The following is a 22,669-nucleotide window of genomic DNA, read 5'->3' on the forward strand; positions in this document are numbered from 1 at the left end:
ATAATGTGGCTTATAAAGGTTTTACTTAGTAGCAGTTTCTGTTTAATGTAATAAGCAATATTATATAACAACAAAATGAAAACTCAAAAATATTTGAGTGTATAATACTTTTACTCAGTATTACTGTTGATGACTGATATTCATATCCAGCAATATGCTTTCCTCTGAAATTGCTGTGTATGATGGAACACTGTGATGCTTTAGTAATAATGCAGTCATAAATATGGATGTTGTGTAGTAAGTCTGTTTCTGTTTAAAAAGTGTCCTTTATGTATAATTTCAAGTTACAGATTGGTTCTTTGTAAGTATAATCTGGTGATCTTGTGAACAAACAAAACTTGCAAAAAACTGAAAATATTTTAATTGTGATATATCAGAAACTACATGGTCAAGTTAACTCAAAGAACTTTTGTAAATAATACTTTTGTTATCATGATTTATCAGTCACTACATGGTCAAGTTAACTCAAAGAACTTTTGCTACTGATGAATTAATATGCACAGTTTCAAAGCATGTGTAAAAATAATACAGGATGGTCTGGAGGATTTCATTAAGTTCTGTTGTTTTATAAATATCGGAAATATGAGTTGATTGCTGAAACTTCTTGTTTTTTTTTTGTGTGGAAAGTATTACTTTAATAAACATTTGTCCTATGAGCAGCATATTTGTTAAAGAATATTAAATTTTACAACAGTGAATGTGTTATTCCTTTGTGTTAAAAGTCAAAATGTTATAATAACATTTGTTAAAATATGTAGTGCTTCTTGTGCTATAATAATATTTTTGTTATTTAGATTAGAATTAGAATATGTGATTGTCATACACTCTCCTAATAAAGCATCAGTACTTCAAGAACAGCTTGCCCAAATATGTTGAAATTTTGCAAGATGATTTTTAACATTTAGTTTGTCTTGTTTAAATGATATAAGAATAATGTTTAGGAATTTGATACACTGATATATAGGTAAGAGATTTATAAAAAAAAATTGTTAGGGAAAAACTTATTTTTGGTCAGGGGTTTCATTTTATCCAAGGTGCAAGAACCTTGCCACTCATATCCCCAGTAATTGTGAGAAATTTCAACATGATGATCGTCTTACTGATCCAGATGGTCAATAGGCCTAAAGCACAAATAACCAGCTGGTAACATAGCAAAGTGACCTCATGATTGTAACAGGTTTACTGTTGTATATTTATTTTGATATCTATGTTTGTTATAGTTAAATATATATTTAGAAATTCATGTAACTTATACTGTTAAATTGGTATTGTGAAATTCTCATCTATTCCCTAAATTTGTAGAATATTCTAAAGTGTAAGAATCAACTATATACTGTGTGTGTGTGTGTGTGTGTGTGTGTGTAAAATATCAGTATTGTTGCCTTAGTTGAAATTTCTAGAAAATCTCCTCTTAAGCTTATAAAGGGTAACCAGTGCAATGCAGAGACAATTAATATTGTTGGTTTACTACAGTTAATATACTATAAACCTCAGAAGCTATAACTGTAATAAATGCTAATGAATTGGAAAACTACAGACATTTAACCAGGAACATTAAAAGATTTTAAACATTACAAATTGTTTAACTTCAGCAGATTAACTTCAAATGTTAGTATTTTTATGAACACATTGCATATTTTTGTCAAAAAAAAAACTCGTATGAAGGGATAGCTAGCTACCTGTTAGTGCACTATGCTGATATCAGCTCAAAGTAACTTGCTCATCATGAACTGTCGAAAAAGTATTCTGTTCCAGATCAGATAGAAGACTCAATGTTGTTTGAAAGTTTGTAAAACTTTTGTATGTAAATTGTTATTTTTTATAACTGTTTGAACAAATGTTATTATAAATTGAATTATTATTATTATTAGTGTATTAAAATATATTTGTGTTAAGAAAGAAAACTGTGTTTATCAGTCTTGTTGGCAGAGATAAATTTAACACGTATCGATATTCAATTAACTTGTAAATTAAAATTTTTGACTATTTGAAAAATGTAAAAAAACATGAGACTGTCAAGATAAATTATGTAACATGATCTAATAGAGTTGATAGTCTAAAAATACCCTTCCCCTAAAGGAAACTAGTAGCACACACCCATACATTGTCTTACTACTGGTGCATATGACAAGATTTATTCTGTGCATTGATTGAAAAAATTAAGTGGAACTATATGTGAATTAACTATGCTATGCTTTTTGTGTTCTGTGTTTTCAAAGAGAAATACTTGATGACATTGTCTATTGTAATACTTGAATCATAAATATTCATAAAAAATGTATTACAAATCATTTGTAAAACTGAATTAACTATTAATGGGCAGTACTATCTGTTCTTACTTAATCATTAGTTCTTTTTTATATTCTAGTGATCTTGATGTATATGTTTGTTTTTTTTTCTATATAATTAATCTGTTGTTGGTAAATGAAGTGGCCTTCTGCTGTTATGTTATTGGGTCTTTTGTTATCTGATTCCTTTTTTTCTTGTTATCTTCTGTGATAATTCTTACATTCATGTCTGTTTTTCCACCATTTTTATGACTATATATTATGACAATGTGAAAGCTTTTGTCAGGTATCTAGCACTTCTGCTTCTTCCTCTACTTTATTCGCCATCAAGACTCGGGCAGAGCACTCATCTCTTTCCTTTCAAGCTGATTGTCTCTATGACTATAATCGTCCCTTTACACTGGTGGAACTCAAACTGGCCCTTCATTAATCTGGCAGTATATCGATCGGACCCGAAGATGTACACTATGAAACGCTGCGCCATCTATCTCATGCTCCTCTTGCTATTCTTCTGATTGTTTTGAACCAGATCTGGCAAGAGAATGTTTTTTCCTGATGCCTGGTGCCAGGCTATTGTCATACCTTTCTCTAAGCTGGGAAGGTTTCTTCAAATTACTGTCAAATTGCTTTGATGAGTTGTCTCTGTAAGACCTCAGAGAAGATGGTTAATGCTCCTGTCATTTAGTTCCTTGAACCAAACAACCTCTTCTTGTCTACCCAGTGTGGGTTCTGATGACAGCTCTCCACTGTGGACCACCTGATTCGATTTGAAACGTCAATCAGAGAAGCCTTTCTCAATTGGCAACATCTTGTATCAATATTCTTTGACATTGAGAAGGCTTATGATACAACATGGAGGTATGGCATTTTGCGAGACCTTCATTTATATGGGTTCCACATTATACCTTTCTTTTCTTCAGGAACTTGGACTACCTCAGGGCTGTCTTTTGAGTGTCACACTTTTCAGTATGAAGATTAATGCTATCACTGAACAACTCCCTTTTTGCTGTTGCGAATAGGCTCTGTGTTGATGACTTTCACATGTCATGTCAGTCGTTTACTGAAGTGGACCACACTAAATGGCTTTAACTTCTCTCTCTCTGAACCTGTTTGCATGCACTTTTGCCAGCAACGGGGTAATCACCTTGATCCTGAACTCTCTATATCTGTGAAGTTGTGCTGCCTATGGTTCCTGAGGCAAAGTTCTTGGGGCATATCTTTGACCATAAGCTGACCTTTATACCATACATCAAACAGCTATGGGTCAAATGTACAAGAGCACTGAATATCCTTTGTGTTCTCTCTTTCACCACTTGGGGAGTGGATCTATGTTCTATGCTAAAGATATATCGTGTTCTTATTCAATCAAAACTTGACTATGGATTTCTGGTCTGTTGCTCTGCCAGAACCTCAGCCTTGAAAATGCTGGACCCCATTCATCATCAAGGTCTTTGGCTCTGCACTGGAGCTTTCTGCACTTCCCCAGTTCAGAGCTTATACATAGTCTCATGAACTTTTTTTTGCAACTCTGCCATTTGCAACTGTTATTACTATATGCTTCAAAACTTCATTCCTTACCAAAGTATCCCGTCTAGGGTTGTGTTTTCCTTCCTCGGTGGGCCATACTTTTTCAGAACAGACAATCTGCCATTGCTCCTTTTGGCCTTCTTATCCAGGAACAGTTGGATGAATTGGGTCTGTCCTTGGATAACATTGCTGTATCTGCTGGTCAGCCCATCCCACCATGGCTTCTTACAATTCTCAAATGTGACCTATCTTTAAGTCATCTGAGAAAAGCAGACACTCCTGATTGGAAATACTGTCTGTTATTTGCTGAACATCTTTCAAATCATCCTTCCATTCCTATTTATACAGATGGTTTGAAATCAGGTGACTGTATGGGATCTGCCATGGTTTGTTGTGGTTTTGGTTTGGTGGTTGCATGCAGAATCCCCTCTACAGCTTCTATGTTCACTGCTGAACTGTATACCATTTCTCTTGTCCTGGATCACATAGAAGCTAAGCAGTACTCAAACTGCACTATTTATACTGACTCGCTTAATTCGCCACTGGTCCTGGAATCACTTCACTTTAGTTCACACCCTGTTCTTGCTGATATTCAAAAGTGACTGGCCCATTTCTCTTTAACATCTACTTCTATCAAGTTTATCTTGATACCGGGCCACATTGGTATTCATGCGAATGAGCTTGCTGGCACCGCAGCTAAATCTACCCGCCCTGACACAATCACAGCTATGCCTGTTCCATATTGATTGTGGTCTGGTATTCAAGGCTCAACTCTGTGCCAGTTGGCAGTTGACTTGGAGTGAGAAACATGAAAACAAGCTTTTCCAAATAAAACCTTATATTGGACTTTGGCCATCTTACTTCCATAAGGTTTGGAAAGAGGAAGTTGTCCTAACTATACTACACATTGGTCATAGTTTTTTAACTCATGGTTTTCTTTTATCTGGGACTGATGCACCAATATGTTGTTTGTGTAACACTCGGGTAACAATAAGCCACATTTTACTGTCTTGCCATTGTTACAACTTTCAATAACTGCACCATTTTAAACATGTTCTGTCCCAAGGTTTATCTGTAACGTTAGACAGAGTTATTATCGATGGTGACACTGTTCACCTTAGAAATGTTTTTAGCTTTTTAAAGGCCATTAATCTTTAATGCTATTTAAGTTTTTTAATTTATACATTAGAGCTTTTTTTAATATGATTCCCTTTTAAGAATCAAAGTACATTTAGTTTAATTTGAAATTAGAAAATGGCTGTAATGTCAAATAACTCGCAACCAGGACTGGAAAGGCCAATTTCAGGTGACTAATGCTGCTGTTTGAACTACTTGTTGGTCATCCTGGTGAGTTATAATTAAACTTTTGTTGCAAGTCTTTTAAAACTTTTATTACTTTACATTCTGAAAATGGCCATAACATCAAGTAACTCGGAAGCAGGACTGGAAAGGCCGACTTCAGGTTACTGATGGTAGTTTTTTTGAACTTCTTAGTCTTCCTGGCGAGTTATGATAATTACAATTATGCTACAGAAAGTCCTTTACAACTTGTATTACTGTAGTTTTTCTCTTACCATTGTAGACAAGATGTAAATATTGGTTTTAGTGTTATTTATTTATTTTTTAAGACATTATTTTGTTTTACCTTAATTTCCTTTTATGAATTTTACTGAATATACTTTAACTTTTTACTGGATGTTTGGTGCAGATGGCACAGCTGCTTTGTGCCATGAAACACCAAACCAACCAACCAATCCTGAACTGCCAAATTTTTCATAAAGTGGTTTGACAAAAATGCTAATTTTGTCAATAACTAATTAATTTTCAATATCAACTCATTATCAAATTACTAATAATTTTGTATCTGCAGAAATTCTAATTATTTTAATGGCATTGAGTTAAGTTTTGTTAATCACTGTTATTTTTACATGACACTAATCAATGTGAGTGATGAAAATATATCAACCATGTTAATTTCAGATTTTTAATTTCTAGGACAATGATTATTAGCAACTGCAATCCTGGCATTTGCTTATCTACTAAAAATTCAACAGAGATGTTAGTATATCTGATACTTGACCTCCTTTAAAACCTGGGACTTTACCTTTAGTATTTTTAATCTGTCTTTCTGCTTACTACCTAAGATTAATATTTACATGATTGATGTCAATTTCAATATTTCTCATAAAATGGCAAAGGCCAGAAATATTGCAAATACTTCTCTCTTTAAAACAGATGAAAATATTTAAAAGGTTATTCATTTTATAAGCTTCAACAAAAACCTCGTCTTCAGCATATTTTAAGATTCCAATTCCATTTTTTCAACATTTTACTTACATGTAACATACTTGAAAAATCCTTGCTGTTAGTTTTAATGTTATTCTCCAGCTGTTTCTCATGAACATACTTGGATTTTATAATTTTTTTCAATCAGATCCTTATTTTCCAATCTATGTATTGATTTAAATGCTTAAATGTGTAACATTCATCCAAACATTCTGGCTAATGTCTTTTCCAGTTTTAGGTATATATGGTAGGAATGATCTGACAACTTTCAGAATTTTTGTGATGCTCTAATTTTACACGTAAAGATGATGTGATTAGGTCATAGTGTATATGGTTTTTTAAATTCATTCATTTATGTAACTGTAAAGGTTATAATATGTAAAAATTATTCAGCGAGAGTAAATAAGAATAAAAGTAGTGTAGAACATATTTCTCACCAGCAAGGAAACCAGAACAAATATCAAAGACTTTTACCTGTAAGTAATTTAATTAAGAATGTGCTCTCAGTTCAATTAGAACGAATGAGCACATGAATATTGTATTTGTAAAAAATACCCTAATGAAGCTAACTCAGTCTTAGCATGTTGTGTGTTCTCTAAACTCTGACATGGAAAGGATTGTTGATTACACAGTAGGAAAATCATGCTTGGAGGTCGTTATTGAATGCAGTTTATATCAGAGATGTGTTACTGAACATAGTCAAAAGTCTATACTAGTCAACTTCTTTGTAACACATGACAGCTCTGTCCTTTCAAAATTAATTTAACTGTCAACTCATTTACTGAATACTGAATTAAAAACTTGATCATGTTATAAAGCCAAAGTATATATGTGTGCATGCACATTCATTGTGATGGAATAAACTGTGGGATGAACCAGTTATTAACACTGTAAATATTACATTGATGTTATTTAGTTAAAAGACTCATAACAATTATAGGAAGATATGGCAGATATTATGTTTTGATTTGATGGAAGAAAATAGTCTTAAAGGCTCCATAGTGTTGTAGCTTAAAGAGGATAAAGAAGTTACTTCTAGAGAAATACCTGGTGGTCTCAGCTTTCATATTATACTTCAGTATCAAGGTGCAGTAATGTAAAGCATGGCCAAGGTTTTAACTTCTCGTAACACCCAATACTGACTTTCAGGAGGAGGACCCAAAGCTTGTTTTAAAACTTTTGCTAAAAATACACCAAAGTTCTAGGGTGTTAAATTTAGTCCAAATAAGTCTACTTATCAAATTCTAGTCATCAGTGAAAAAACAGTGAAAGCATAAATCATGGTCAGTTACATCTTGCTCAGAGTTAAGAAAATGGTCAAGTTTTTAGGATTTGCATTAAAATACATGTGCATTAACATCTTTGAATCAGATGTACCAAGAATGAATCTTTAAAAAAAATTTTTATAATATAATTTAGTAATCTTGAGAATTAAGTTGCTTACATATACTCATCCAATCATCATCTGTGATGAAAAGCAAACCTTTTTTGCTGTCAGAAAATGTAAGGAGTTTATCTTTAAGTCAATTTACATGAATTTTGAATACGTGGGGAAAGTTTCCTTCAGGAAAATTGTGTTATGAAATTCTCAAAGTTTTAGTTGTTAGAGTGAAGACTATTTGGCTCAGCTCAGTATGAAGCAACAGAAGTCTGAACTAGACTAAGTTGTAATAGTACCTATAAAATAAGTCATAATTTGAGTGTTGGAGATTTTGTCCACTTGGACATGGTGAAAGGTATTTATGGCATTATCTGTGTTGCTTCTTTCATTTTCCTCGAATATTGTGTAGTGATCCAGTGATTCCTAGTGTGTACAGGATTGTATACTAAAAAATGTGCAACAAACTTCTTTCAATGAGGATTATAATGCTGATACATATACCAAGCAGTATGTGTATTTTGATCAGAGGAAACAGAATGAAGGTTCAACATATGAACAGTTATGTTCCACTTAAATTGGTTGACCTTAATTAAAGTGTGTATGAATCTTTTGCAGAGCCAGAATTTTCTGTTGAGACTGCCAAACTTGCAAAAGATTCGAGTATGAACTGAACAGATAGTTTGAAATGTAAATAATACCAAGAAGGAGGTGAATGACTGTGCTGCAAGTTACAAACTGATAATGTTAAATTTAATGTTCTTAAATACAGTTTATTAATTCATATCAAAGATAAAATTTAATGCTATTTGTATTTATTATCAGTTGAACTCTTGTTAGGAAGTACTCAAATTCTTATCCAGTTTATGTTAATAGAAAGTCAAATTATTACCTGAAGTAAGACGTGTCATGAAATGAAAACTCTACAGCATTTATTTTGTTTTGTTACATTTGAAAGGCATTAACCCTGTAACTATGAGTCAAGGGTCAAAGGCCATATATCATTTGTTGACGTGCATTCAAAATTTTATTGAACTACTGTTTTATGTCGGTGAGTTTGGAATCAAACTGTAAATTATGATTCAAACTCTAATATTATGTATGAGTTAATTTCTTAATTTGGAAGTAAATATTAAAAGAACACATCTAAATTAGATATTTGTGATGTCAAAATACTAAATCTATAGTTTAAAACAAATTAAGAACTCTATTAATATTAACAAGCTGTAAAATAAAATAATCTTGTATCTTTTTATTTTCCTGAGCTATAACTTGTGTACTGAAATGCAGTGGCCCTCCGTTCACCTCTTTCCACTTTTGGAAGTGGTCTCTTATATACACATACTTCAATATATGATGTGAATAACCAATCATCAGTTTAGAATGTCTGCCTAGTGGGTTTTTCAGCTATCTTAATCTGTGAAAATGCTATTACATTCTTTTGATCCAAGATTTCAAGGAAATAGGTCATGTCTTTAGTCTACCCAAAGTATCATACTTTTTTCAGACCTAAATACATCTCAGTTACTAAGCTTGATAAATTATAAGAGAATTCAGTGGTATCACTATAGTTATGTATGATTTTTTTGATTATTCAGCTGTGTATATGACATAAAAATGTTTGATATCCTCGACATGTGAAATTTTAAAAGGCTTAGCAACCTATATTCAGCAGCAACCGAGTACAAAATAAGAGATAATTGTTTGCTTTACTTCTTGATTTGTTGTTCTGTATTTAAAGAAAAATACATTCAATTTGTTTCTAAGTAGTAATAATGTATGTATATAATGTATAATAATTGAAATGTGACTATATATTACAAAATACTAGTCCATTAAAACACAGCCAACACAGGGAAGACTGAAGGTCAGTCTTATATTACTGGATATGTAACATGAGTGCACATGCACTGCATCAATGCAACTTATGTAATGTTAGCTAGGCATAACTGGAAGGTTAATATAATAAAAAATTATAAATATATAGAGTTATGAGACTTAAGCAACTTCAACCAAAGACTTGTATTTTCATGTCATAATATGTAGTCATTTTAGCATGAAAAAAAGGATAATTTATATTTATTACTTAATTTTTTATGATGGCTGTGAGGTTGGTCAAGTGACAGACCCCCCACGTATTTAGAGTATAGAAAATAACATAGAATATAGTCTTACTTACAACAAACACTTGGATGTATTTAGGAGGTCCTAGAGATTACACAAATAATATTAGATTTTTTGGACAAAGAATAGTTTATTAATTGTAACATGAAATCACTTTGCATTCAAACTAGTAACAAAAAAACTATTTTTACATACAAACCTCTTGTAACAATATTTCATTAAAAACCCTGATTTGTTGTATATAAAATATTTGTAATCTTTACTAAAGCCTACCAAATTTTGTGAAGATACACATGATATATCAAAAGTTATGGTGCAAATACTTAGTGTGAAAATGTGTAGACAAACTTGTATATTATACCGAGTTTGTAGTGAAAGGGTTATGTAGCAAGTTTAATTATTATTAACATTTATGTAATAAATTAGGATATAATGATTTTGAACAAATGTTTAACTGCCAATATTTAGTTCTGTTTGAAATACATTTTATACATTTAAAGCAATAGTCTTCATGCAATCACAGGAATACTTGAATATAAATAAATGCTAAGGGAAATATTAACATTTTTTAAATTATTGGTAATTTGAATCGTTTGAGTAACTGTTTCTAAAACCTTCCAACAAGCTTATGTACAGTACTGAGGAGACCATAACTGGAAGACTTTGTCACTCATTAGTGTCTTGTACAAAATTACAATAAGATTTAGAAACCTGTCAGCTCTTTTTCACCATGTCTAAATATTTGTTTGAAGTTATCTTACAGTTAGAGATATTTGTATCTAATTACCTTTTTATTTTCTACATCAGTTTTCCTCACTGACAAGGTCTTCTATCAAATTTTCATGTCCAAGTTGATGTCTTTACACTTCCTTGTAATAAAATTCATTTCAGTATTGTTATTTGCTTGTTATTGTAAGTGTTCACACACTTTTGACTGAAAGGAATATTTCTTACAGAACAGCATGTTTTGTGCTTATTATTACTATCATGTTATAGCCTACATCTAAACTACTGAATGGAACATAGAAAGTTCCTGAAAATGACACCAAGAATGAAAAAAAAAAATCTCAGCTCTGAAAAAAAAGCCAAGAAAAATGTGGGCATATTACTAGAGGTTAAACATGATGTGCTTAGGAGGCACTATGGTTGTATGTATGTTACATAATTTATGGTAATATTATAGAAGGCAAAGCATTAGAGGGTAAAGAGCAAGTCTATAGAGGTATAAAATTTCTTTAAAAATGCATATTTCTTTAATAAATTAAAAACAAAACCTACCATAGGTGAAAAACACCAAGAACAGTGGCTTGTGGTGCCATGTATAAGTTTGTAGAAATATTTGAGTTATGTTTCAAACAACCAGACACTAGTGTATGGATATATATTTGATGATCTCTCAAAGTAATATCATGACAAGCTTAATCCAACAAGTAAGTTAAATATTTTAAGAAGTAATTAGAAACTACATATTATTGATGCTTATATTTGCAGGTTTTGTGAGTTTGAGAAAAGTAGTTTTTTGGTATTGATATTAGCAAAGCAACTGTTTTGTTACCTATATTGCTTTGATTTTAGACAGGGTTTAGGTCAGAATTTTAATAACTGTCTTCAGGTACTTCCTCCATAAAGTAAGAGAAACCTTTCTTTAATGTGTTTGTCACTCATATGAAGAGACTATCTATTTGAGCAGTTCAGTATTATTTTGTGATAGACTGTTACTATAGATTTCAATATAAATTAGTCCTGAAAGTTTGACTTTCAAGGTAGTTAGGGCTCAATACTGTAAATAATGAAGGCTAAAGTATATACATAAGGCAATATTTACTTCAATACATGTTAACCTACTTTCTATTAATAAATTCTAGGAACTATTTCTTCAGCTAAACACTGAACCAGAGGCTTCAAAGTTCAAAGTCTTGTTGTTCTTATCTGCACATGTTAGTCTATTTAAGGTAGAGACTGCTACTGTAAAGATAAAAGTGTTTCATTTTCCTGTTAAAAATTTCAATTCACTATAGTTTATTTAGCTGTGATTATTAAGAGGAAAAAGTCATGTACATTGACATTCTTTCTGGTATTGGTGTTTTGGAAGCAGTTGTCTTGACATATAACATATAGAAAAAATGGTTGGAATACTATGACTTGTTGAGTAATTTTTTGACATTTTATGTAACAGATCAGACTTATTTTAATTATTGTGGTTGATATATGTATAGACTGGTTAAACTGTAGGATACAAAAAATAACTTTCAGAAGATTCTTTAGTTAAAAATAATTTTGTTGGATGTATGTTATTACATGTTTTTGCAGTTTCATATTACCTTTTCATTTTTTGTTCTCTATTAGTTAACAGCTCAAGTGTGAAATGTATGACTCCTAATAAACTACTTGGCAGATAAATTTTAATAGATGCTCTACTCTAGAGAATTCCTATCTAGTCCTTTTTGTTTTTAATGTAGGCTTAATCCTACATTCTTGAAAATGAGTTTTAGAATTTATGCCATATATTATGCATACGTACTATTTAACTGAAGTCATTGCAAAGTTATAGTAACTTGTAGCTGTTTTCTGTGTACTATTTCTTTATTATTCTATGCACTACTTATATTTTTGAAGCTTTAATATGTTAACTGTCAAGTAATCTGTTACACAGAAAGTGGTGTACTCAAAAAAGGTTTAGAAAATAGGTGGTTGGATCCACAGTTGTCAGGATTAGTTATAATATTCTAGAAATAAGGTTGATCAGTCAGTTAGTTCCTAACATTATATAACTATTTCTCTTTCAATGCAGAAATTTATTGTTTGTATACAGATCTGTTCATTAAGCATCTACTTGTTCCAAATGGAGTTGTTGTTTTTAAAGAACTTTTGACTGCAAATTTGTAATGCCAATTAAGTAGTTTGAAAAAATGCAATAATGCCCAAGTTGTTTATTGAGATCTGGCATTATTTCAGAGAGAGTAAATCAGTTTCACAATGATTGGCAGGTGTACATTTTGTAACTAAATATGTGCCAACAATTCCACTGGAATAAGAAAGGATTTGACCTGTAAAACATTGTATATAAAAAAACTGGACTGGAGAGTTAAACTTGTTATTTGTGACCTTTAATCCTTACCTTTTCTGTGATGAGGATATGAACACTGGCAACATAAAAAACAGCAGCATGGGTTGTGAATGAGCATGAGGTTTGTCACTGTGAGCACTAACTAAACTGGAGATAGCATTGTAGCATTAATGGTGTAACACTGAAATTATATATTACTAGCAATATTTTTGGAGTTGATCTATTAAACATTCAGTGAGAAGTTTGAAAAGAGGAACACCAGTGAACTAACATCTTTAAATGGTACTAGTAAATAAAAACAACTCTAAACTTGAGGAAGATTAATTTCCAATAATGATCATTATGTGATCTTAACAAGTGTTAAAATTAACAATATCAATTATGATCAGTATGTCTCAGACAACAAAAACTTGAACATTATTTTTAATGATCATGTACAAAAGTTTTCATGCTATAGTTTGTTGTTTACAATGGAAAAAAATTGTATTTAATTGTGTGAAATTAATTGTTTTTTGTTCATATATTAGTGTATTTCTTTTTTAGAAAACAAAAATTTGAATTCTTCTTGAAATACGTGCCAGATGTTAATTGCATAAATTACATATACCTGAACTATTTTTTGTTTAGTAAGAAATAATATGTAGCAAGTCTTGATAGACAGAAGTTATACATAATTTTAAAGTGTATTTTTAACTTCTACTAGGTATGTATATTTTTCATTTAATTATGTTGTATAATTACATTGTGAATTAACAACTGTATTAATTTGAAAAAAACATCTGTGTGAGGTACTCATAAAACATTTTATATTTGGTAATTCACAGCATAGGTTTGTTTTGAAATATGTTCTATTTATCTAAACAAATCTTTTTATGTTTGTTTTCAGGTACCGTCATTTATACCTTCATCTAAGAATTATACATGGAGGTACTTGGGATAAAATAAAAACAGACTGTTAGTTTTGTTTCCTATTCAAGAAAGTGAGATCTTATTGAGTGGAGTTTTTACCTTTTATAATTACAATAAAGCCAAAACAAAAGGTTACTTTACTGAATGATCCCAATACTCTTGAAATAATGGCAGATCCATAAAGAGTGTTGTTAGAACAGTCTTTTTTTCAATCCACTTTGAAGAATGTTTGCTGCAGCCAGTCGAGATTCAGAACCCATTTATGATTTTGAAAATGAAGAAAGTGCATTGAAATGGAAAGGATTACTTACAAGTGCCTTGCAGAAGGTTAGTATATACAGTCTTATCTCATTTAACTCCTCTTGCAATGCATTCTAACAATAAATAATTGTTTGTGTGAGAAAGTCCATAAAATATATAAATGTGAAGTATTTTTCTTTCTTATATGTTTCAAGTAAAACTGGCTAAGCTATATATTTAACCAATCCTTACAAGTATTTACAAATTTTAAAATATTAATGACTGTGTGATACTTTTGTAAGTACATTGAACTTCAAGAAGCAAGTTTTCTCAATTAGGGCTTAAAATGTTGTAGAATATCATAACAGGCATATTTTGATATCAATTAATACTATGATTAAATTATCTAATTAATAAAAAACTAAAGCAGTCTGTACAGTAGGGATTTTGTTTCTACTCATTATACTAGGACTTTAGGAATAAATGTGTGACTTATCTCTAGAGAAACTATTATTATTTGTTGTGATTTATATTATTCATTAATAGTTTCAGAACATTTCTCCGTGGGATGTAATGAAGTTTCAAACAGTTACATTTGAAAAATTTGTGAAGGCAGATTTTTCTATGAAATATGAAAATCCTTTGTTGCTGAGTTACTCATGTTTTCAATAAGCATGTGACTAAAGTTTTGAAAGTCCTGGACAAAGTGCAGAGCATTTGTGTACTTTTAACTAACTATTCTCCCCCCTCCTCCTCCTCCAAGTTACTTATGCTTTTGTCAGAATGATGCATATAGCTTCTGCTTCCCCATTATAATCCAAATTTGTTATTGCAAGTCATGCTGTTAACTTTTCTGTAATAAATTTGGAATTCAGTGTTTAATTTTGATGCATATACCTCCAATAATGAGAATTTTTTACAATTTATTTGGAGATCTTACTCAGGTTTTATGGTCAAGTTGTAGAACACCTGAAGTTTTTCATGATTTTGAACAAGATAGACATTTTCCTTTAAGGTATATTTTCCTCTTCTCTTGTTCCTAATTTGAATAAGATCCTGTTGGTCATATTCTCTCAGTATGTTGTAGTTTAAATCTTGAAGGGTGCTAGTTTTATGAGATGGTCCTGAACTTGAATCTTTACTTTTTTCATCATCTTGTATTTGAGATATTGTTGATGCTTTTAGAAACTAGCAAACATTAGTAACCTTTGTATATTTGTTTTCATTGGAAAGGTAGTCTTTCTCTCTTTTTTTTTTTATCATATAACAGAATTGTCACCCTTGTGATGATGAGAGTCATCTTTTACTGCTGATGGTACTTCTTAAATTCTTGACCCTCAGATTGTTTCCATGAGTGAAATCCACATGGTTTTTTATTTTTGCCCTTCATGCTATTATGTCTTCTTTTGAAACTTTCTTCTTCTTCATAGTTATAAATTATTTGTGTTTTGATTCTTTTAATTATGTTAAAATATCTACTATGCAGTTATCAATAACTGTGGGTATCACTGATATTGGCTCTTGGTTTTTGGGTGTTTGGGGTGGCCTCTTGTTTTTTTTATCTTTGGGACATATAATCTTGAAACCCTTGTGTTTTACAGGTTCATTGGTTTATTTTTTACTTTCACTTTTTTTTATGACATTTTTTTTTCAATTTGATCTTACTGATTTACAATTTCTGGATCAAGAAGTCTTCATTTCTCTTTCAGAAAGGAACAGAGTAAATATTTTATCACAGTCTTCCAATGTTTTATCTGTGTGTCTTTTTAATTAAAGCTTTAGCTGGTCTTCTTCACTACTGCAACATTGATTTTTCTTTTAACATGGACAGTTATCTTAGTATTGATATTTGATGCCTATTACTTTACAGCTTGCAGTTATTTGAGCCTTTGTTTGTCAGAAAGCTAGATCTTCATGGATGACTTTAACATTAGGCTATTCTTGCAGATGCATCTCTCTTGCTGTTTATCAGTTTGGTGAGTACGTTCCAGAGTAGGAGACATGGTATATCTTCTCCTCATCTTCTTAATGGGTTATAAGCAGCTTCCATAGCTTATTACAGAGCTGTCTTATCTGCCATTTTCAGATACCTTGGAAGCCATTAATCCCTTTTGTCTCCATCATATAAAGATCTGTTTGGAGTTGTTTGTCTTTAGTGACTCTTAGATTTTAGATATTTTCCTAAATGGAAATTGGTTTCACATTACATTTCATGGCTCTGATTCCTTAGTAATTTATTTGTCTGTTATCTTTTTTTCATATCATTTTTAAACATAAACTGAAGTCATGTTTACCAGATATTTCTCCAGTTCCTTTAAGAAATAGGTTTGAACAATTGTTCCATTTTGTTTGTGAAGATGTTCTTTGGCACCTTAAATTGAACTTTGGGTTAATTTTTTTTCTAAATTTGCCATTTTGTAACTTTATGACATCCATGTCAGAGTACCCTTTAGAGGATATTTAGCAAACCTGCTTTTCAACAAATCCAGATGTATCCTTAAACTTTTATATGCAACACATTGTTATCTCTTCAGCTCAAAGATTTTGTTTGTATCTTTTTTGTGATTTTTCATGTCAAATGGAATCCTTTGTTGGTGAGGTATTCTTTATCATTTGGGGTTCACACATGTTTTACATAACTGAATTAACTGTTTTCTTTATTCTTATCTTTGTAACTTACACCTGACTTCTTTCTTTTGCTTTGAAACCTTTACAGGTGTTTCTAATACCGTGGAGACTCCAACAGAGGCTGACTGACACCAGCTCTCCCTTACTTCCTTGGTTTCTCCATTCTTATATTCTTGCTAGTCCATTCCTGTTCCTCAATTTTATGAACCTTTCACATGTCTCTTTTTTTTTTTTGCCCATTTCTTGAATCAACTCACCATCTTACTCCCTTGGGATTTGGCATTGCACATTCTGTTAGTGACTCTGTGCCTTTATATCCAGTCAGCTTGGGTCACATGGGATTACATGTGTTCCAATTTGCAGACCTTTGGACTTCTTTTACAACTGACTAGTGAGTTATTCAGGTTCTTATGCATGGCCTTCATTTTCACTTCTTGTCTCTTCCTTCTCTGTCAACTTTCCCATTCATCTTTCTCCTCCTCCAGTACTTCAGTATTTTCTGCATCTCGAGGCCTTAGTATTAGATCTTTTGGTCATGAGAGCCAACAAGAGAATCATTTGATCCTCTCTTGGGTTTTATTCTTGTCTTTTTGCCAACTGCAAAAAACTGAATTATGTCCCATCATCAGCTGTCTCAGCTACTATCTGGTTGTTTTTCAGTTCATGATGGAGGGATTTGTTCCTCTCCATTGGTTGTTTTTTTCCCTTGACTTTGGATGACCAAAATTGAAGTCTCGGACACCTTTATGAGCATTATTATTGCCTATTCTCATGATGTTTTCTTTGATTTGTTCATCAGGACTATATGTACCAGTTTTGAGCTCTTTCCTTCTGCATGGCTTCAGCTTCGTATGTTTTCAGCTGAGTCATGAAAGCATTTGCTCATAACATCCACAATCTTGGAATTCAGTTACATGATTATGAATGATTGGCTGTTACTTTCATCTTCTTTTAAGGCCTTTTTATTGGCCATGCCACTTCTTCTCTAAGAGTTCAAGGCCAGTGGGGTTTTTAAGTTGGATAGCTCCTCATTGGTTATACAATCTTTCTAGAAAGTGTCTGAATAGACAGCAGAATGTTGTGGAAAGTAGAGCAGTAGCATCCTTGTAAGTATAGTGCAGACAACCTTCTAATGTATTGTATAATACATTCTTTAGGCTTTCCCCTTCTGACACATCTAAAAGCAGGTCATCTAATTTTTTTTATCTGTCCATCCACCACAATGTGGAGGGAGGTAAATGGATTGTTTCAGAAGTTAACATTTTCTTTACCTAAAGATCTGTTTAAGATAGATACCTTTCTACACAACTTCCCACACTTACTCCTCACTACTGGTATACACACTATTGATGCCTCATCCAAGAATTAAGTCCAGTTTGGCTGCAAGTGCTCTTGGGTATCTACTATACATGGAGGATATATTGTCCTCCTATCTATGGAAGGCTATTGCTCTATGTTGATTACATCTTCTGTTTGCACAGTTCATGTTAGAATACATGAATTAGGTGAAAGATAATTCAAGGTGAGTTGCATGTTTAAACTCAAAGACAAATGTGCGTGGAATAGTGCAGAGAGGTAAATATCTATCAGAAATACATTTTCAGGTGAGGAAAATGTTAACTTTAATGGCTAAACACTATATTGGAGAAAGAATGATGACTGATTCTGGATTTACTGATGTATATTTATAAAATGTGGTGAACTATTAGTAAAATTTAAAATTGCATTGTATACAAAAATCATATTTGTTACAAAACCATCTGTACTCAAGATATGTGTATGAATTGGCAATGCTAGTTTGACTCTGACAAGTTAGTGCAAAGTGATGTTCATATGAACAATAAAAACACTTGTTCATTGTTTATTTTGCATTTGGATAACTTCTAAAACCTTAGAAATGAATATCTACGCTTCTTTTTTCAATATTGTAATATATTATATATATATTATGACTGATTCATTTTACCCTACCATGAACTGTTGTACAACAGCAATGTAGGGTAAAATAAATAGTTCATAACTCTGACATTAAATATGATACAACATTGAGTAACACCCTGTAAAAGTTGTGAAATTCTCACTTTAACCCACTAATCACACACACACAGGGTTAACAGACTTCTGTACCATGCCTCTAACAGGAATTGCATCAAACACCTTTCTTTCCTTGAACATCTTTGCACATATTCCAGAGGGTTTAGGAATCAGAAAAAAAAATCCAAACAGTACTCCTCTTCTGACATTTGCTTACATATAATCTTTTCCACTTTTACAATGTTTTGCTACAGTTTGTGGTGGGACCTAACCATCCAAGATACTGCTTGCTTCTTAGGGCTTGATTCTTAAGACATAATGGATAGATTCCTACTTGTGCCAACTTATCCAGAATGTTGGAAGTATCTTTGTTTACTTTTTGTTTAAGCTGAATATTTTTGTTTGTTATTCCCTTTGGGTAAGCCTGGTTTCATCAGGTAGATTTTGAATTCTTTCATTTGAATGTTTGTTTTCTTTTTCTCACCTAGAATGTTTTCAATACAAACTACTGAAAATTTAAACAGTGGTTGGGGTAGATAACCAATATGCTAAAGTCATGTTGTTTTGATCCAAAATTAACCCATCATGTTACCTTTAGCAATTATGTGATGAAATGTCTGCAAGTTTTACCCAAATACCAAGGAAGCTTGCATTTGCTTCAAAACAAACACTTTTATTGTGAGCATAGACTTTCCTACTCGCATCCTTTCTTTCATCAGAGCCCTTGAGAGAGCTCATCTTTAGGTGCTACTATGTGGGCCTTGGACTTTCAGAGGAGATGTCAGCTCCATCAAATGGTGGTTGAACTGGAAACATACTACCTATGAAGTACCCTTGGAGGTACCAAACTATATTTAAATCTGTTTAAGGATTGATTTTCCACTGCTTGAGGTGCTGTGTTGTGAAGTTGATGAGCTTAAGGTGTTTAGTCTCTAGCAGAGCAATGAATTTTTTCTTTTCTTCAAAGGTAAAATTGAAAATTTTATCTGCAACATAGATATGCCATCCTTTCTGGACAGTAATGTTATTTAAAGCAAGCTAACTTTTATTTAATTGTTTACCAGAAGGTTATATTTACACACACACACACACACATTGTAAAATACATTTTGAACTGATTTTATATTGTGTGTGTTTGTGATTTTCTTTGCTCATTCAAGCAGTAATTGAGGTCAATAAAGCCTTGTGTAAACATTCTTAACAAATAGTAGCCTTAACAGTGAAAAAAAACTTGATGCAGTTGAGTCCAAATGATCTAATTAGGCCTAACAATTCTCTACCTCATCTTGTTCAGTTAGAAACATTTTGTAATATACTGCAACATCATATTTCAAATGAAGTATAAAATAAAGCAAGTTATTCACAAGCTTAAAAAACATCAGGACTAATTGTGATGGAAGCTTTTAACAAATGTCTTTTCTTCTAGCTACATACCACTTGGCTAAGCTTTTGTCATTTTGTTATGATCTCTACACAAGTCTGTATTGAACTGTTAGCTGAAATTAACAGAAAAGAGCTTTCAATACCTGTTTAAATTATTAGCTTATGACATCTCAAAGTTGGGATATTGGCAATTACATCATACCATGACAACTAAGGTTGAGAAATAGTGATTGGCTAAAACTAACAAAAAAACAAAAAAAACAACAAACTATCCTTATATTGAAGTTACAATGGTCAAATTTGGGTAATTTTATTGAAGACTTTAATTTGTTTACATAGCATGCTATGAATGCCATATTATGTCAGAAATATTTGGAGAATTCATGAATGCTAACATTTTTCTTCAGAGTGCAGCAAATTTAATGCTAAATCAAAATTCGTAACTTATTAGAATCTCAATCCATAATAAGAAGTAAACACTTTTTTATTGAATAAATTTTATATACAAAATATTTTTAAAAGTGAAAGAATTATTACTATTTATTTTTATAATTGTTTTTATTTTAAATTGAAATTTTACCTTTTGGCAGTTGGATGTACTCAGATGGCTGAGATATTTAACTTGCAAAGAAATCCACAGAAAATATAGCACTGTCAACATTCCTTTTATATTTAAAGGCACAAACACATAGCATACTTTAGGAACTGCAAAATTATTTTTGTGTTTATAGATTTGATCTCAAAAATGAACTAGAATGGTCTCAAGTATTAACTGCTGATTGACTGAATGTTGGTGCCATTTAGTGAATGGAGTAAAAATTCAAAAGTAGTTAATTATGCTTTTATTAAATAATAGAATTACACAACAATTATCTTCTTGGTGTGAATTTACACAACTGAGAGCATCTGTTGCATATTTTGTTCTTAATTATGCTCTAAAAAAATGAAAATTATTGTCACAACAATAGTACTATTTTGTTATTGCATTAACAATAATAGATTTGTTTTCTCTTTGCATTACAGGGTATCATTCTAATAGGCCTTGGACAGTTATAAATAAACATTTTATATAATTGTAAAACATTTTTATCATAATTAAGTGTGGGCTAAATCACCACAGCAGTTATTACCCTTATTTTGTACAAGTTAGTAAGTATTGAAGTAGGTGTTACTTTAATATGTATTTTGTTTTGTCTATATTATACACATGCAATTTATTTTAGAGCTCCCTTAAAGAAAGAATAAGTTTGCCACAAATACTAAAACATAGATGATACTATTTTTAATATTTTTTTTACAAACCAGAATACTGAATTATCCTTATGAATATTTTGTTAAAATATTATAATATTTTAAGTTCAGTTGTTTGGGAAATACACATGTGGAATACATTATCTAATTATTGATTTATTATCAAATGTGCAAGTTTCTTGAAAAAGATAATTGTTTGCTAACTGCTGTTTGTTCTTTGTATGACATTTTATGTTATCATTTCTCAGAGTTATTCTAAATAACAGTATTTTCATCACTAGTTTCAGAAGGAACATTAGTTAATTTTTTTGTGGCTCTACTTCTATTTTTAAAATCAGATCATATTTAGTTCAGTTTTTAACAGAAACCCTTCATTATTTTTCTGACTCTTACATGTTTGCAGTGAAAGCTATCATGTCAGATTCCAGTTTAACACCACTGTATGATTTGTTTTTTACTTCACACTTCCAATTACAAAATAGTAAAATAGTAATGCTCTTTGTCAGTCTTTTTCATGATGATGCTTAAGAAATTTGCACTTGAGTAGCATAGAACCATTATGTTTTTCTAATTAAAGCAATGATCTGATAAGGGGCATCTTCAGATAGCTCTTTTAACATTTTTAATTGAATATTTATTGTAACACGAAACAGTTGATCAACAATTAATCAAATTACATAGATATCTCTTATCAAAATAATTTATTAGCTAAAATTTCATTCTAAGGTGTGTTTGTAAATATTGTAATGCATTGTAAATAGCATTACAATATATTATTTTGTAAGCAATGTCAGCCATAGGCTAAAAGATAAAAGATGTGATTTTGCCAGAGGGAAGTTACACTGATTGATAGTTCATGCTTTTTTTGCAACTGGTCTTCATAATATCCTGCCATCTTATGTTTTTATTAAATTCTATAAAAATAAATATGATGATATAAGAGCTTTATCATTTTATGCAGAAGAAATCCTTTGTACTCAAATTGTTGGAGCCTAAAGCATACATAATCTATATACTGATTAAATATTGTGTAACAATATTTTCTTTCTCTTCAGTAGTGAAGTTGCACTATGTACAGAAAATAGTTTTGCACAGTCATTTTAGTTAATTATGAAATGATACCCTTTGTAAATGTTATGAATAAAATTTGGAAATTTCTCTCTTTCTTTAGGTTCAGTTTCAAGTCCATCCAACTTTGACTGCTAAGGATGGTGCTCTTAAGTATGTTGAATCTCTTATATTTCGCTTACTGGGCATGCTTTCTGCAGCTCAACCCCATACAATACAGGATGTGGAAGAAAGAGTGCAGAAAACATTTCCTCACCCCATTGACAAATGGGCAATTGCAGATGCTCAGAGTGCCATAGAAAAAGGCAAAAAGAAGTCTCCTCTTGTGTTGCCTGTTGAAAGAATTCATCCGTTACTGCAAAAAGTAAGTTAACATTTCAAGTATTCAAGAGAATGTTGTTGTTCAAGTTGAGTTACTAGGCTTATATATAGTTTTTTTTTCAAAATTTAGACAGTAATTAACCAAAATATCTGTTATTTTATATC

At 31.4% G+C, this 22,669-nt stretch overlaps 1 protein-coding gene across 3 annotated transcripts in view; it reads left to right on the top strand.

The window, feature by feature from the left end:
- Sos (Son of sevenless guanine nucleotide exchange factor) overlaps nt 1-22,669 on the top strand; it is a 109,486-nt gene that overhangs the window by 11,975 nt on the left and 74,842 nt on the right. For all 3 annotated transcript variants that reach the window (XM_076497905.1, XM_076497904.1, XM_076497906.1), the window contains exons 2-3: nt 13,557-13,906; nt 22,287-22,547. In XM_076497905.1, the coding sequence (XP_076354020.1) occupies nt 13,805-13,906; nt 22,287-22,547 (363 nt within the window). In that variant the 5' untranslated portion in view covers nt 13,557-13,804. The remainder of the gene's footprint in view (nt 1-13,556; nt 13,907-22,286; nt 22,548-22,669) is intronic.

This window comes from Tachypleus tridentatus, chromosome 4, assembly GCF_004210375.1.
Source record: "Tachypleus tridentatus isolate NWPU-2018 chromosome 4, ASM421037v1, whole genome shotgun sequence".
NCBI lineage: Eukaryota > Metazoa > Arthropoda > Merostomata > Xiphosura > Limulidae > Tachypleus > Tachypleus tridentatus.